Source organism: Xyrauchen texanus, chromosome 7 (assembly GCF_025860055.1).
Source record: "Xyrauchen texanus isolate HMW12.3.18 chromosome 7, RBS_HiC_50CHRs, whole genome shotgun sequence".
In the NCBI taxonomy this organism is placed as follows: domain Eukaryota; kingdom Metazoa; phylum Chordata; class Actinopteri; order Cypriniformes; family Catostomidae; genus Xyrauchen; species Xyrauchen texanus.
In genome coordinates, this window is record NC_068282.1 from 15,233,081 (window position 1) to 15,251,653 (window position 18,573).

At 37.6% G+C, this 18,573-nt stretch overlaps 3 protein-coding genes across 3 annotated transcripts; 2 read left to right on the forward strand and 1 right to left on the reverse strand.

Moving 5' to 3' along the window:
• Positions 1-780: 780 nt before the first annotated feature.
• Positions 781-3,981, forward strand: sumf1 (sulfatase modifying factor 1). The gene is made up of 9 exons (XM_052130927.1): positions 781-1,072; positions 1,315-1,488; positions 1,594-1,668; positions 2,234-2,316; positions 2,450-2,572; positions 2,679-2,793; positions 2,970-3,083; positions 3,176-3,235; positions 3,361-3,981. The coding sequence occupies exons 1-9, from the start codon at positions 818-820 to the stop codon at positions 3,460-3,462; spliced, it is 1,101 nt and encodes a 366-aa protein (XP_051986887.1). The 5' UTR covers positions 781-817; the 3' UTR covers positions 3,463-3,981.
• A 140-nt stretch (positions 3,982-4,121) lies between these two features.
• Positions 4,122-12,149, reverse strand: endou (endonuclease, polyU-specific). The gene is made up of 7 exons (XM_052130928.1): positions 11,982-12,149; positions 8,828-8,984; positions 5,435-5,640; positions 4,993-5,106; positions 4,781-4,887; positions 4,470-4,612; positions 4,122-4,300 (listed from the first exon to the last, which is right to left on the reverse strand). Exons 1-7 carry the CDS (start codon positions 12,040-12,042, stop codon positions 4,186-4,188), a joined length of 903 nt encoding a protein of 300 aa, XP_051986888.1. The 5' UTR covers positions 12,043-12,149; the 3' UTR covers positions 4,122-4,185.
• A 1,963-nt stretch (positions 12,150-14,112) lies between these two features.
• Positions 14,113-17,185, forward strand: tsfm (Ts translation elongation factor, mitochondrial). Its single transcript, XM_052130807.1, has 6 exons — positions 14,113-14,251; positions 14,480-14,632; positions 14,734-14,862; positions 14,966-15,082; positions 15,172-15,253; positions 16,504-17,185. The coding sequence occupies exons 1-6, from the start codon at positions 14,204-14,206 to the stop codon at positions 16,896-16,898; spliced, it is 924 nt and encodes a 307-aa protein (XP_051986767.1). The 5' UTR covers positions 14,113-14,203; the 3' UTR covers positions 16,899-17,185.
• The last annotated feature ends 1,388 nt before the right edge of the window (positions 17,186-18,573 follow it).

Below are 18,573 nucleotides of genomic sequence, written 5' to 3' on the forward strand. Positions count from 1 at the left end.
TCATAGAGTCCAGCAGCGGTTCATCGCCCCGATGTTCGTATTTTTTCGGCTTGCCGAGTGACTCTGTCGACTGTCAGTTTCTATGGACTGATGGGAAATGGTGTTTTACTGGTGCCACGCCAAGTTTAACTGAAAAATATGTTGCACTCAATAACTACAAGCCCCAGAAGTCCCCTTTTATTGCGCTACTAAAATAATATAGTCTGTGGAGAAATTGTATTTAATTTGATTGCATACCATATTAGCAAACCTCAGTATTTAATAATATATTTATCAAATATAAATATATTAATTAAAGACTTCATTAAAGTCTTTTGTAATTTTATTTGTAATTTTTTGTCTTGAAATTAGGGACCCGCGCAACGTGCTGTTTAAGATACTGTATAATTAAAGGAACCACTTCAGTAAAGTGTGAAACCTATGTTTTCTACCACAAACTTAAAATAAAATATATATTTTTAATACAAGTTATTGTAACGATGTTTCAGAGGGTGGTCTTGAAGGTAACCGTCCGGCTGGGGAAAGTCTCGCGTGAGTTGCATGCGACATTCATACACAGTATTTATTTAGTTTATTTGGAGTCCCTCAGAAACTCTACACCTACTCTTAAACTTAACCTAACCTTAAACATCACCTCACCAAAAATGTATCCTATCCCTAACCTTAAAAACAGAAAATGAGACCATCGCGAGACTTTCCTAGCCGGACGGTTACCTTCAGAGAAAATACATCCGCAATTCATCAGACACATGTCAGCTGATTGATCATATGATTATTTCCGGAAGTGTGGTTACAATGAAAACAGTTCATATTAGCTATGGCACCAATACTGAACAGTTTTGCTGTTTATTTTCTCTGCTTGAGCATTATTTTTGCAGTGTATTGTGACCGCGATATGAGTGCGGTGTCCTCGGAGTCTCAGGGCACGGATTGTGGTTGTCAGGGACTGAAAAGGGATGGCACTGTTGACATAAGTGAGGAAAACATTCTGAAACACCAAGATGGTGCAAATATATACTCCAAAACAGCTAATGAAAATCCTCACACGCCAGAACATGATAAACGCAGCAAGGTAAATTTATTATTACACATGTTTGCGTTATAGCCTATACGTGCTTAGCTATAGGGGACACATTTTTCCTCAAAAGTTAGCTAAATCTAAAGAAAAATTTTTGGTTGAAATTTAGGGACAATCAATTGTAAATTCGGCACATTATATAGCAATCAGATATACGCTTTATATGAAATCAATAGTCAAAAGTCAGTGGTGTGTCCCAAATTCATATAGCCTAGTAAATGTGTTTGTGTGTTTAGCTGGTGCTGTTGCAGGGAGGTTGGTTTATGATGGGTACAGATGAACCTGGAATACCCCAGGATGGAGAGGGTCCTCAAAGGAAAGTGTGGCTGGACCCTTTTTACATTGAAGAGCATGAAGTCACAAACCAGCAGTTTCAACACTTTACCAATCAGACAGGCTACATTACGGAGGTAAAACAAACACACACACACTTACTTACAGAGCCTTAATACAAATAAACCATATTACAAATAATGAGCACAAACACAGACTGAATCTGTTGTCTGTGTCTGCAGGCAGAGCGTTTTGGAGACTCCTTTGTTTTTGAGGGACTGCTGAGCGAGGAGGTGAAAAGCACTCTATCACATGCGGTGAGACACACTTTTTTTTTTTTTTCTTTTTTCAAACTGCATGTAAAAGCACTAAAATGTTGGGTATATGTTTGATTTAAAATGTTGGTATCGCAAAGCCCTTATTTGATTTTTGGCGGACCAGTTACAGTATACACTTTCTCTTATGCATTCATACATTTTAACTAAAACATTTTATGTTGAAAAAAAAAAAAGTTCAGGTCCATCCATGTAATAGGCCTAAGTCAACCACCCAAATATATTTGAGTGTAAATCTAGAGAGGGGCTAGAGAACACATTGTCTTAAAAAGAAGTGAGGGGAGTAGTGGAACAGGAAGATCATTGTGTAAGATAATAAAACACAAGGAAAAAAATAACTACAAATATAGTCAAATAATGAGCCTGTGTGACTGTGCATGCATAAACTCTTATTTTAGGACAAAGAGCTTAAGATAGCAATCTCCAAATAGACCAGAGGTTTATTAATAGATTGTGTTTTTTGTTCAGTGTATTGCTTATGTACTTCTTTTGCAACAGTTTATATGCAGTATAGCAGGTTTTCAGTGTGTATTTTTGTGGTCAGTAGGTGGCTGCTGCTCCTTGGTGGTCACCAGTGAAAGGTGCTGACTGGAGACACCCAGAAGGACCAGATTCAACAATAGAGCAACGGTAAAGCTTAATGTAATGCAATTTATTGCAATTCAACACAAATTATAAAATCAGATGATACTTCGCTCTGCTTGTAAGTCACAAAACACAATTTTAGGCCATATTATTTACATAATTCTTTCTGTGTGTCTAGGATAAATCATCCCGTGCTGCATGCGTCCTGGTCTGATGCTCAGGCATACTGTCACTGGGCCAAGCGCAGACTTCCCACTGAGGCAGAGTGGGAGTTTGCCTGCAGAGGAGGCATGCAGGATAGGTATGCGTGTTAGTGTTGTGCAATATTTTTTGTCCATATTGGACAAAATATATTAAATATATATTTTGACAATTATAACACATTCTCTGTTTGTCTCTCTTGCTAGGCTGTACCCATGGGGAAATAAACTACTGCCCAGAGGAGAGCACTATGCTAATCTGTGGCAGGGAGATTTCCCTAATCACAACACAGCAGAGGATGGGTATACTAACACATCACCGGTAACAGAAAGAAAGAGTTAGGAATTGAGAGAGAAAGATATTGTAGACTAGGAAGTATATTGTCATATGTTAATTAATTCTGTGTTGTTTATCATTGTGTTTAGAGAGGAAAACTTAAAGAACATAGGCCACAGCTTTTGATCACATCCATATAAGGTATTTGGTGTCTTGGACAGGTGATGTCATTTCCTGCCAATGGCTTTGGTCTGTATGACATGGTGGGGAATGCATGGGAGTGGACAGCTGACTGGTGGAATGTTCATCACACTACAGAAGACAAGTACAACCCTGTAAGACTCATTTGGCGAATGAGCAAGCATGCATACTAGAAAAGTCTATGTTCTTTCTTGCCCTTATCCTGTATGTCCTAATTTGTCCACAGAAAGGACCAGAATCAGGGACAGACAGAGTTAAGAAAGGAGGCTCTTATATGTGTCACAAGGTACACACTGACCAGTAGATCTGTGTGCACACATTAACCAAACCTTTATCTGGGAAAAAAAAAAAACATGTTTATGAAGCTAAAACAAATATTTTTCTTCTCTTGAATGTTCTCTCTCTCTGAAGTCTTACTGCTACAGGTACAGGTGTGCAGCTCGTAGTCAGAACACCCCAGACAGCTCTGCCTCTAACCTGGGCTTCCGATGTGTCTCTGACCTTGAACCATAAACTCAAATCTTTATGTCCTTCATCATTCATTACATAGATTAAGATGTTGTGTCTTTAAATCTAGAGAAATTTATGTAAATAAATCAATTTGTAAGAGTTTGGTGTTATTTGTTTAATTATTTATTGGGTCTTTGTATAATTAATAGGCGGTATAGTAAAGGAAGAATGTATATTGTTTTTAAGTAGCTTAGGTAAAGATAAAAGTTATTACATACAATTCTTATGATATGCACAGGATACTGATGTGAAGCCCTAGGAGTAAATTTGTGAATGCTTTAGATTCTGAAATAATCAGTTTCATGCCTTGATCAAATGTTTACAACACCACTAATCATATATTAAGGAAACCATATACACCATGGTGTTTACTTACTCAAGGTACTTCAAAGAATACCATTTCATTATATCATCATGTAGTGTTCATAAAGCATGGTATACCCTTGTACTTTTTTGTACTATGCTTAGTCAATTACAACATCTTGTCATTGAGTTCCTGGCAAAAGAATTAGTCTGGTATCTTTTATTTGGTAAAATGTTTCTTGGCTTATCAATTGGACAATCTGTTTCTCAATCTACTGTTTAAAAATGTGAAAGAACGTTTACCTTATCATAAACTTTAGTGAGAGTGTGTCAACTTAAAATAACAAAGACAAATGGAGGAACATTAAAATATTGGTTTATTAGCCGTGGATCTGCTGATATTGATATTCAGATAACATGGCATCAGGGTGTGGCAGGGTAGGCAGAGCCAATGTACTTCTTTCCGTCCCCATAGCTGCTATTATCCCAGGTGTAGGTCTGAATGCCCTGGGTCTTTCCTCCCAAACTCAGATAACACCTGAGAATACAGACAAGCATTTAAGGTTCACTATGAATGGGTGTATGAACTCATACATGGTCATATTAACTGATATATGTACTGATGTAAACAACAGTTTTATTTAATAGGATGGATGGATAGAATTTAAAATGAATAGAATAAAGTGAAGCTAAAAAGTACAACTCACATCTTGCCAGGGCGAGTGATGTAGCAGAGACTGTAGACTGCCAGATCAAATTCAGGACTAGCGCCAATAAAGGAAGAGCCAACCTCCTTAAAATACCCATCCCAATTGAACTGCATTCCCAATATATCAGGATATGTAGTCCACTGAGTGAGAGGTGAACATTTTGTATTTAGTAGACCAAATCTTACTGTATAAAATTAGAACATCCAAACTGATTCATGTGTCCTCAATATGTATGCAATCACCCTACAGGTTGGTTACATATGAATGTTGCAACAGTGACTAGTAAGTTTAACAGATGAAATACTCACAGGGCCATTGAAACTATGGCTGTAGTAATTCAATAGTCCTTGTTTCTCATTCAGATAGAACTGCAGCCAGTTGTGGAAGCCAGACACCTTACCACCCTTTATTTCCCCTGTTCTCAGAGAAGCATAAGAAAGACAGAAGACAACACACACACACTGTGTCAAAAAAAATAATGCACTCTCACAGCCTCTCTTATGATCTCACACAGACTGACCTACAAAGATGTGCTCAAACCCGCTGGAGTCCAGCTTGTCATTAGATCGAGTGTAAAGGCCGAACCACATCATCTTGAGATCCTGGATAAACTCCTCCTGTGATGAGTACACACCTGTCCCATAACAACAAACACGAAGCAACTGGATTGGACTTGAGGGTAATAATTACTAAATTTTCATTTGACAGCAACAAAAACAACAAAATTGTGTCTTATTGCAAAAAAACGAAAGTTACTTTTTAGTATCTATTTGCGTTTGAACATACAGCAGCACACATAGCAAATTTGTCCATTTCTAAATCCAACTATATTGTTCCAAATTGTTCTGGTCAAGGAATTTCAGCATTTTTTTCTTCTAAAATATATGTGTTATGTTTTGCATTATTGTAATAGCATAATTTAAATTTTGTGCTGAAGTAGGGTTTTTACAGGTAGGTAGTACCTTTAGAGTTCAAGAAATTGTAGAGCTCCCTGCCCAGCTCAGTGTTTAGCATGGTCTCTTTGAGGAAAATGTCCTGTTCCTGCTCCTCCTGAGGGGGGACATCCTCAATATCTCCTGTCACTCTTCTATAGTTGTCTAGTAGATTCAAGAGAGCTTTATACGTGGGCTTGGAAAACAAAGTATCCTCACTCACGTGCTTGAACAATCTAGAGAAAGAGAAAGAGGATTATAATGCATATACCATCACATTCTAGTGTATGTATGTGGACACTTAGGTCACAATGTTGGAAATGCACTGCAGTAGACAATAAATATCTAACCAAGTGGTATTTCTTTTCATTTAACCCTTGTGCATCAATAAAAAAAAAAGTTATTTTGAGCTCCTTCGAGGACAAAAATGTCCACGTCAAAAATTCATTATATTATTTTTTAATATTATTTTCCACTTTTAATGAGTTAAGTTTTTTAACCAACATCAGTCATGATCATAACTACCAAATATTCATTCATTTTCAGGATTTTAACCCTTTAAATGCCAGTTTGTTTACATAATGCACTGTTGCTGCACACACACACACACACACACACACACACACATTTCTCAATACACAAATACAAAACACACTCTGACATCCATACCAACACACCCACACAATTTTAGCTGCATAATTTATTAAATTGGTCTATAACACAGCACAGAAAATAGGAAAAAAGCGTGATAAAAATTGTTCCATCTGGAGGAATATTTATAAAAAAAAAAATGTGAAGCCAGGGCTCAGGAATGAAAGCATAATATCATAGAATTCATGATTTTATGCTTTAATGGCACTGGGATCAAATATTGCAGTTTTAATGGGGACATTTTTGTCCTGAAGATCCTGAGTGTAACCATTGTGTGTACACAGTGTATTATAGATGTATTTTAGGAAATGAAGTTGAAATATCAAAATTCCCTCAAAAATACACACCTTTGTCAAAATGTATGCAGTTGACATTAATACAGTCAAAATGATCGAAAATGTCCCGGAGGTCGTACAAGGGTTAAGTTACCACAAGCCCACTTTTTAAGCAAAACATCTCACAAAAAGACATTTCCTTTCAAGTCGGTATCTTTGGTGCTGCGTCAGTAACTGACGCTGTGAGAGCACCTCCCAGAGGCAGTGACCTTTAAAACCTATACTATCTCAGTACCAATTTGATTGCCTGGTGATGCCTGGCTTGTCATTGCGAGCATACAGTATAAGCTGGAGTTGAAGTGGTACTCATGGTGTCTGTGTTCACTGTGAACACATGAAGCTTAGGACGCTACACTCATTGAGAAAGTTGAATTCAGTCCCCCTCCCACATCACTACTTCTGTCCCTCCCAAGGCACCACATGAAGGTGGAGGGCGAGGATGGGAGATTTTTAAGAGGTTTGTTACCAGCACAAGCCTTGTGTACCGCTATACGTAGCATTTTCACTCATTCAATCTGCCCATTATGACCTATGCCTTACGAGAAATTTCAGCTCGAGTGGCCCATATCTCTCGACTGGTCTAATCAAGTAGTATGACATCTGGTGCCGTTCTTTCCCGAGTTTCAGGACCAGCTGGTGAAGACACGGCACTCGCCGTACTCTGCACAAACTCATGTCTCTGGTGCAGCTGCCTTCATATCTCTGGATCATGCCAAGCTTAGAGGCTATACATGGATTCCCACAGTTGAACAGACAGTAGTAGCCCACCTTTTCCCCTCCTCTTCTGTACTGGTGTGGAAATCTAGACCAGTCCATGGACCAGAAGATGGCCCAGAACACCATGCCCCACAACATGACCAAATAAAGTTGTGACACAAATATACTCATATATTCAAGGCACAATCATACTCACAAAAATAGGCAAACTGTTATTTGGAATACTCATAACCTAGTGTTCTCATACCAGCCTCTGTGTTCTCTTACCCGCTACTTTGATGGGTGGCATGGTCTTCCGGGGGTCTCCAGCTGGGTGTGGTATCACCAAAGGTGCGAGAGAGAGCGTACTGATAGGCAAAGAACAGAAAGGCTTTTATGGCTGTTATTTTCTAAATACCAAAAAGAGCAGTGGGTTGCAACCCTCAGGAGGTCTCCATTCAAGATGGTGACTCAGAGACAAATCCTGTCTCATGTCCACCCTCTGGACTGGTTTGGAACAATCGACCTGAAAGATGCATACTTTCATGTGCAGATTGCCCCTTGACACAGACCGGTCTTGAGATTTCACTTATGATTTCACAAGAGGACTACATTCCTTCGAGTTGTCTCTGGCTCCACACACATTCACAAATTGAGTTGCTGCTAGGTCAATCAGAGGCACAGGTATGCTAGCACATGGATCTGTTGCTCGCACATTTGGAACAGTTGGGCCTCATGGTCAATTGGACAAAGAGTGCTGACTATTTGCTAGTGTCATTGTAACAAATCCCTTGGCCAGGCAACTGCCCTGCTTCCCTCCTTCCCACTAAGTGGGAAGATGTGCTGAGACACTGGATGTATGGTTTGCTGTTCCTCCACTTTCCTTCCTATTTTTAATACAAAGGGGTGGTTATAGTGATGCCTTTTTACTACCCTTTTGGCTACTGGAAATTGCCCTATCAGTTGCAAGGTGTTATGTATGCATCTCCCACAGCGTCAGCTACTGCCATAGCATCAAAGTTACCGACTTGAAAGGGGACGTCTCGGAACGAGACGTAGCTGTGCCGCACTACTGCATTTTAACTGCACGGGGATGATAGATGTGCTATTTTCCTTCCTGTCAGAAAATCCTGATGGTTCGGCGCTGTGCTCCAGTTTACATCCCTGCGATGATGTATGTATAGAGCGGAGCACCAAGCATCACCAGCCAATCAAATTGGCAAATGGTATAGGGTTTCCAAGTCACAGCCCTTAGGAAGAGCTCCCACAGCATCAGCTACTAGCGCAGCGTCTTGTTCCTTCATTACAGGGAACCAATGTTATATCGGTATCCCAAATATTTGTTAGATATTAAAAGATATATATATATATATATATATATATATATATATATATATATATATATATATATATATATATATATATATATATAATTTGGTTTAAAATAAAGGACACCTGTTTTATCTTTAGGGGAACTAACTTCATATAACCACTTAAACGACCACCAGTTGGTTAAAAGTAACTGAACATTTTCAGTTAGTGAGTAATGAGAAAAGTGCTAGCATAATTTGTTAGATGTCACTTGGTTTACTATTTTGTTACTAATGCAATGACACAAATACATTTTTCAGTATGCATTGCGTTTCCAAATTCTTTTTGGGGCCATTGCATGTGTACATTCATGTGTGCATATAGTTGTCTGTGCTTATGTGTGAGTACATGTGTAGAATGTGTGTCTTACGGGCGTGATGAGAGGTCATTCTTAGAGCTTGTCTCAGAGGAAGAGATCAGTGCCTGAGTGTCAACAACCAGCTCTGAGTCTGTGGCACTATTAGAGTCCAACCTGAATAGTGTCTCAGACAGAGACTTTATCTCATCATCAGTAACTCTGGCTGATCCTAAGGACGTGAGAAAAACCAAGACAGTAAAGAATGAATTAGTGCATTTAGAGAAAAATAACATTGACAGAGTCTGAAGGAGAGAAAGAATGGAATAGATTAAATTAAAGAAAGAAGTAAGGGAGAAAGAGTTTTCAGAATTGAAAATGCATGCCCTCTTATTTTAGTTTATGTCATGCTACATATCATTTAAAAATGTAACATTTCAATGATTAATGGTAAAAACGTTTCTTAATCACGACTTAATGCAATGTCAATTTAGAGTCTGAAAATATTTGTAATCAGATCTATGACGGTAAATCTTACTGGATTTGAGGATATTGTTTGCATTGTTTTTGTCATTGTATGTCCAAGCCTTGCAAACAATGCTGGAATTAGTGCATATTTGTACTGTTGACAGCCACAAGTGTGATTAAGTAAGTAAGCATGTTTTATAAAAAGATTCACATGTTCTTTTTTCTGAATGTAATTGAGTCCTTCAATACAAATTCCCTTTGATCATACTATAGAAACCACAACACAGAGTTTTCTGAGTAACTCTGAGATGCATAAAAAGGTGTGTGAAACTCGACAGGTGGACACAGCAGAGCTCCTTATCTCTATCAGGACTCAGGGTCACTTCATGGTCATGGTGATTGGTAACAGATAAACCCTTAATATTAAGAACAAACTGCTATATTTAGACCTGCTATAAAAGACTGATTTGTCCCATGTGACACAACAGGCCTTGTGCATTACGTGTGTGAGAGATTTGTGTATAGCCTATATATGAACACATTACTGTCAGTGTTTGTTCACAGTTTGCAGTACATTGCAAAATTATTTGTTTGATTTGTAATTTGTTTGTGCCATTTTGTCTAAATGAACAAGGAGTAGGCCTATCTTTTGAAAAGTTACACCTATTTTTGTTAAACTCCAAAACTCAGTCCAGTTTCTATGGTGCCCTGAAAAGGACGGGTTCAGTTCACTTAGTTTTGTCATGTCCACGTCATATTAACTCGTGGGAACGTGTTAATATGTTGTGGCCACTAGATATTATGTTGAGGAAACACTATCCTTTTGTCGTTCCCATGACATAATACTATACCATAACACCTTGCAACTGATAGGGCAATTTCCAGTAGCCAAAAGGGTAGTATAATAATACTTCGTACCTCATCTTACCTCTCAAACATAATGTAAAAAGCATAACTTAATGAAGACTCATGCGCTGATATAAGCTACTCTTACAATGTGTGCTTAAAAGAAGGATTGTCCTTTGTTTTTTTCTGTAGTGCATTTCTCTTAATGATGCCAGTCAAGAACGTTATGCCGATAAATATCTCTCATTTGTGTGTTCCTCATCTCTAGATTATTCATTTAGATCAACATCAATGCAGATACAAAATATGGATAAATGAGCATTGTTGAAAGCAACTTTATAGAAATGAATAGAGCCACGTTTATTAGACTGTCTGACTGATGCCCGTTACATAAGAGTTGTTACGGATCATGAAACTCACATGTGATTGACTGGATAGTCGCTCAATCAGCCCAAAGTAACAAAACACAAAGAATAGTGTATACAAATCCACCTATTGGACTCGTTATGGGTTTAGCTTGGAAAAGTGCGGGGGACGTGTCCCTCACGTCCCCAGCGGCTGCAACGGCGAGTGGCCACGACATATCATCAAATATGACGTGTCCATGACAAAATTATGTGACACAAACCTGTCCCTTCCTGGGACACCGTAAGTTTCCATTTTTGTTTTCTTGTCTTACCATCTCAGATTAGTTTTATTAGAATTTGATGACACACTGCATACAGTATATGCTATATATAACATATTAATGTTACATAAAATGATGGATCTTAAGCTCACCTCAACAACCACAATGCTTTTTATAGTCATTACAGCAGTCCTCATACTGCTGGCATTGCAAGTCACAGTGGCAGCCGTTTAAGGCATTGTAGAGCTTTCCATATCTTCCTTTACAGGACAATGACCCTTGAAGGAGACTAAACATATGCTAAAAACAGCTAAGGCATTACTTGAGTTGTTTATTTGACTGCTCTTTGGGCTACACTTCATGTGAGGAAATAGCTCTAATATGCCAAGACACTTTATTAAGTCCACATCAAATTATTTATACTAGAATTAGTGGTTGTATTAGTCTGAACTGACAAGGATATAAAACAATTTGCCAGAAGGCACAGCATAAAGGGATTGGCCCCCACCCCCTCATAAAAAAAAATCTGACAGTCTCAGTCACTATTCTATTTCATTGCAATTTTTCACCCTAAAATGAAAAGTGATTTCCATATAATTTAATGATGACTGAGGCTGTCATTCTGACTAACGTCTCCTTTTGTGTTTCATGAAAAAAAGTCATAGGGGTTTGAAACAACTTGAGGGTGTGTAATTGATGACAGGACTATTCCTTTAAAAATAAATTAGATTTTGTGAGTCAAGTGAGTCAATTGAGGTGACAATTTTAAAAGCAATAGTAAAATAAAATTAAGAATCACACTTATCCACAGTGACAATAACTCTCCCGAGAATCTGAGAAAGAGTCAGTGAGGGAGAGGAAAAAACATTATGCATCGGGATAAATGCATTGATATACAAAAACATACATAAACATTTATCATATTCCTTTTCAATTAAAGAGCCAGATCACAAAAAATTTAAATACTGTCAGCATTTACTCACACTCATGTTATTCTACACCTGTATGTATTTCTTTATTCCACGAAAGACAAGGTGATGTTTGGTAGACTTTTAGGGATTGACAGCCTCAGTCACCATTCACTTTCATTGTATGTAAAAAAGTGTGCAATGAAAGTGAATGGTGACTGAGGCTGTCAGTTCTAATATTCTGCCTAACACCTCTTTTGAAAGAAATTCATACGTGTTTGGAACAATTTAAAGGTGAATGTTGACAGAATTATAATTTTTGGGTGAATAATCCCTTAAGAAATGTAAGAATGTAGTCTCATACAACTCCTGAACTTACCGCTGTAGCCCTGAGAGATCAGGGAGATGATGAGAGAGAGAATGAGGATGATCTTCATCATGGATTTTTGATGATTCAGATGCACAAGCTGCAGATTTAGACCAAGTTCGTTTTTTTATACCTGCTCGTATCAATAAATTCGTAAGAACTCCTCCCATGCACCAAAGCATCCAGTCACAATGAAAACTCCCAATATTTGACAATAAAAAACTAGGTGACTCAGTTTCACAATGAGCAAAAAAGGAGAGTGGTGAAGGAGAGGAAGTTGTTAAAATAATAAAATCAACCAGTCTCTGTTCCTCTTAGTTTGACGCATTTAGTACGTTTCTTTGGTCGGTTTCACACAATCTGTGAGAAAATCTGAGATGTTAAGTTTCAAGTTCCAGGAACGGTAGACACCTGGTGAAAACAGATGTGATACAGCATTATAATATGGCATATATAGAATATACTGTAGTATGCAATGTAATATTTCTATACTTTCTTGAAATCATGCTTTACTTCCATTTGGCAAGGGTTCTTGGCAAGAAAGTGATCCCCGGTATGTTTCCATAACATGGTGTGGGTGCAAACAGTCCAGGTGGCTCCATTCACACCACAATCAAGATAATTTTGTCAAAGCCTTTCAACTTCAGGCTGGTGCACAGAGCTGTCACATGCTCAGAGATGTGACAGTTGTTTAGCTTTGTCAGCTTAGTTTGTGCTCTGGTCTGTTGTAAGCCAGTTTGACAGTTTAGCATTCAGAATGTCCATTGTTTGTAAAGTTGTTCTTGCCATATTCATTTTGGAACCATTCTTAAATCATCCTAATGGAAATTATCTTATAGGATTCCAAAATAACACAACTTAAAAAGTTGACAATATTTGAGTTTTACACAAAAATGGCATAAAAACACCAATGTTGAACATAAAAAGGCATTTTTTTTTAAGGGATAGCTCACCCAAAAATGAAAATTCTCTCATTATTTACTCACCCCATTGCCATCCCAGATGTGTATAACATTCTTTCTTCTGCTGAAACACAAACAACGTTGTTTATCGTAAAGGGTAAAGTGGTTATTCTTTTCATTTTAATGAGCCATTTCGTTCTTCCAGTTTCAAAAGTAAGGTTGAAGCAACATCACTAGTTGAAGCTATCATGAGATATGTATTTACATAATTGCACTATGGGGGAGTCCTGAGGCAGTTTAATTGTTCATGAGGAAAATGGCCAGAGGTTAAAACTGTTCTTGTGCCAGTGCTCTGTAGCGCCAGCCAGAAGGCAACAGTTCAAAGAGGGAGTGGGCAGGGTGTGTGGGGTCCAGAGTGATTCTACCTGCACATTTCCTCACTCTAGAGACATACAGGTCTTGGAGGGTGGGCAAGGGGCCACAATAGTCCTTTGTGTCTGATTTGGTGGCTGAACCAAACCAGACAGTTATAGATGTACACAGGACAGACTCAATGACGGCCGAGCAAAACTGTGTCAACAGCTCTTGTGGCAGGTGGAACTTTCTCAGCTGGTGAAGGGAGTACAACCTCTGCTGAGCCTTCTTCAATATCTATTGAGTCTATGTGGGTGTCCCTGTGATTTCCTTTAACTGGCCAGTAGCAAGAAATAACATCAATACAATAAAAATTAAATTAAATTTAAACGAAATAAGAATAAAAATGTCACTTTACGCTGTAAGATCTTTTTTGATTCTTAGAGAATTCATTAGGATCCTTTATTATGTTTATCATTATTATATATTTAAATGAAAACAAATAGTATTGTTGTTAATGTTATTAATACAATAATAAATAAATGCAATTAATCACAACATCAATAATATTATTATTATTGTTATTATTATTGTATTGATATAAATATGATAATAACTACAGTCAGTAATAATAATAATTAATAATAATAATACTACCAATATTATATTATGCATTAATTCATTATAATTATTATAATTATTAATCCTATTTTAAATATTATAATACAAATTCACATGCTTAGTTATATTTATATGACATTTTATTTTTTGTATTCTTTATATTCCCTTCAGTCAGCTGTATTGTAGATATTGTAAATGGTATTGTCAACTCCTGAGCACTAGATGGCACTGCATGGAACACTTGCGTTAATACTTTTATGTATGACCTTTCTCTCTCTCTGTACAAAGCGTGTTCAATGACATTCCAGTTACTGGCAAAAGAGAAGGCCACGATTGTCCTGAGGAAGATATATAGAAATGGCTTTATATTCTTTATTTAGGTCTGTCAGAACTGAGCTAGGCAAGGTGGGCACTTAGCATTTGGTTATACCTCGCAATCCAACTTTTAGGTGTTCGCCAAGTTGAACATCAGAGGTTTCGATGCTATTTGCATGCCGGGCTATAACGATTTGACAGATTGTTATGTAAAAAAAAAATGGCTTACTGGAGAAAATAGTTATAGATGACAGATTGTGTAGACTGTAAACAGTGTTCGTACGGTTATATAATGTCATGTCGTAATGTCATTTTCAGGGATGTCTCGCGCAGCATGTTCAGTCTCTTTACACAAGCTGCCCGAGTTTAGCGGCAGACAAATCACTTCTCCTCAAATTACGCAAATCTACGGGCTACACTTTCATCAACTGCAAAAAGGCATTGGAGAAATTCAACAACGACATTACACAGGTGTGGCGCAGTGTTTCTAAGAGCGTGCAAACTCAAGTCTTTACATGTGGTTGGTAATAGATGGGGGGTGAATATCATAAGATGTGTCCTATTGTTTGCAGGCAGAAAGCTGGCTGAACGAACAAGCGCAAAAAGAGGGCTGGAGCAAAGCAAGCCGACTGGAAGGTCGGAAAGCCAAGGAAGGACTGGTTGGTGTCATGATGGTTGACAAAGCTGCTGTCATGGTTGAGGTACACGTGCAAACATTATTAGACATGTTTTAATGCACTAACCAAACAAGGAATTTCTTTGCTTATGCAATATGAACTCAAATGTACTTGGCATTTGTTCAAGGTGAACTGTGAGACTGATTTTGTGGCCAGGAATGACAAGTTTCAGCAGTTGGTGAAGGATGTTGCTTTTTCCATAATGGCTCATCACAACAGCAAAGGACAGTCCGGCAATGTTAAGGTACATGCTCATCCCTTCATTTGCATTGCCAGAAATAATTGCATTTCCTCGACACCCTTTATAATCATTGAATCTGCTCTCTATTTCAGAGTGTGTTGTCTTCTGAGGATCTAACTAAGCTTCGGATGCCTGAGGGACCCACACTGGGAGATCAGATAGCCTTGACTATAGGTGAGAATGAACCGTAGTGTACATTGTGTGAATACATTTCCCTTTTTACATTCAGGATTCCTTTTAGAAGAAGAATTACTAGCAAGCCATTGTGATGTTTAATTTGTGAGTGAATCTTTCTTTAAAAGCAGTTCACAGCTTGTTCCCAAATCAGTATGAATGATTTGAATTTGAGGCATTTTTAAAAATCCTTATTTGACTGATAATCACAAACATCTTGATGTGGCATGGAAATGTAATGGAAATTCACTGATGTGGCAACTCTGTTCATTACATTACCTTGTACATAGCCTTCTAAAACCTAGTTTATCTGTGATTCTTATCAAATCAAATCAAAAAATGTTGTAGCACATTTAAAAACAACCATGGTTGACCAAAGCGCTGTACAGTGGTATCAGAGACAAGACAGTATAATAAAAGTAAAGCATAAGTAGCAGGGCAAATTCACAGCATAACCCTTATTTTAAGGTAAATTTAAAAGCTAGTGAAAATAAAGTTTTAATTCAAAACTTTTCATTTATTGGAGTATGTCTGAGCCACTGCATGGTGATCAGTATCTAGTAAGGATGCTGTTAAAGGGAAAGTTCACCCAAAAATGAAAATTCTCTCATAATTTACTCACAGATGTGTATGGCTTTCTTTCTCTGCTGAACACACATGAAGATTTTTAGAAAAAATATCTCCATTTTGTAGTTCCATACAATGCAAGTGAATAGTGATCAGAACTTTGAAGCCCTTAAAAGGACATAATTGCAGCTTAAAAGTAATTCATATCCAGTGGTTAAATCCATATCTTCAGAAGCGATATGATAGTTGTGGGTGTGAAACAGATCAATATTTAAGACCTTTTTTACTATAAATCTCTTTTATTTTTGGCGATTCACAGTCTTTGTCCATATTGCCACCTACTGGGCAGGGAGAATTTGTAGTAAAAAACTATTGGGTGAACTATTCCTTAAAGCCATGGGCTCCAGACACCGATCTGGTAGCAGTTAAAACTTATGGCTGTGCCAGTTATTTCCCAAAGATCAAAAGTTACCTGAATCAGGTTAAACAAACAGGTATGTTATTGCATTGTACTTGAAACGATATATTTACATGTGTTTACATTTTGATTTCATGAGTTACACAACATGTGAACATTTCCTACACACCCTGTCTTTTGCCTTCTCTCTGAATCCTCTGTAACATAATGAATCCTCATTATTTGAAAATCCTCTCTCTTTTTCTTTTTTTTTTCACCCCTTCAGGGCGATTGGGTGAAAACATTGGCATGAGGCGGGCTGTATCACTTAGCGTGCCCTCTGATTGGCACATTGGCACATATGTTCATGGGGCGGTACCTGGGCAGGTTGGCATGGAGATGGGGCGCTATGGAGCACTAGTTGTGTTTCAAGGTGGACCTAAGGAAGGGACAGAAACTTTTGGAAGGAAGCTCGGGCAACATATAGTGGGTGAAGCACCGGTTACTCTTGGCAATATGGACGATATACCATGTGGTGAATCTGAGACAAGACTTTTGCCCCAGACCTTCCTTCCAGATCCCAAATATACCGTGGGACAGTACCTGACTCTACAGGATGCACATGTGCTAGATTTTGTACGCTTCCAGTGTGGAGAAAGCACCAGTCAGGAGGCAGAGTGAGATTAACTATTTGTAAAATTGTTGAACTAGATTTATTAAATTAATTAACTAAATCAATATGTTATCTATAAATTCTGTCATTGTCAGTTGCCCATGAAATTAAGTACCCAGTTGGGGTTTGTGCCAGAAGTTATGTTTTGGGAATTAAATCCATAGTGGTCAATTGGTAATTTAGTGTTTGCAGTTGCGATGGTGAGATGTTACTGCTATAAAACAAAACACTGCCTCAAACAGGTGAATTTGAACTTGGGACTGTGCCACAACAATAAATAAACATTTTATGATTTGACATACAAGATATCACAGAAGTTGTTATTAATTTGACTAACTACAATACTATGACATTTCAACTTCAAGGGTGTAGATTTGTTGTAGAAAGAAATTAGAATTGAGAAAAGGTAAGTGTCACAAAATTAATTGTGGTTTTATTAATTTAATATACAATGAAGGAATTTTGTAGATTCCTTTGAACTTTTCTTAATTTCATTAATTATTGCCATGGTACAGAATAGAATATGTACTTTTTACTGAAGAGGGGAAAAGTTCTATCCCGAGTCAAATCCTTGTTTGTCACAAAGGCTTTAGTGCCATCTAATGGAGCCTGAGAAGAATGTGAAAATCTCAATAACAGTTTGTTTGGAGTCAGACAGTAGGGAAATCATACAAAGTATTTTTTGTTAAATCTGCCCCAACCAACTTTGACCTGAGATGTTTATTAGCACCATTATATTACAGTTGGCTGAGAATCAAGAGGGGATAGGTGGCCACTTGGACAAAATTCTGATCAGCTATATCCATTTCATCACTTTAGTGCCAACCATCTATTTGAATAATTAACACTGACATTTCCTGTATTCCTAAAATATGTCTGGATTTATTTTTATTTTTTTGTGGTCAACTGTGAGACTGTAAAGTGATCCTATACAGTATGACATATACAGCTTTTCTCTCATTAACTCAAGGAGAAACCCCTCTGTTCCAAGTGAAATATCAGACTACCAATTATCATCAGTGTTATAATATGACTTGACACTGGATCTTTACTTGGGTTATGTTGCTCCAACCCAAAAGCTACAGTACATCAACCCTGGTACACCCTCCATCACTGAGGTACATGAAGTTCTTCAGATTTAACAAGTATTCCAAAATCTGACCATTTACCCCCCCAGCCCAAATTACAATTCTCCCATCATTTACTCACCCTCATGCCATCCCAGATGTATATGACTATGTCTTCTACTGAACACAAAGATTTTTAGAAGAATATTTCAACTTTGTAGGTCCATACAATGCAAGTGAATAGTGGCCAGAACTTTTAAGGTCCAAAAAGCACATAAAGGCAGCATAAATTGAATCCATAAAATGCCAGTGGTAAAGTCCATATCTTCAGAAGCAATATGATGGATGTAGGCGAGATACAAGATCAATATTTAAGTCCTTTTTTAATTTAAATCTTACACTTTCACATTCTTTTGTTTTTGCCGATTCATATTCTTTGTGCATATCGCCACCTACTGGGTAGGGAGGACAATATATAGTAAAAAAGGACTTCAAACCTAAAACCTAACCCTATTTTATAGACCTTATTCACTGGAGCGCCGTCATTGATTTTTGATGGGAATGACAATGAGGCTGTGATGGATGGATGTACAGTCTCTTCAACGAGACGTACGTT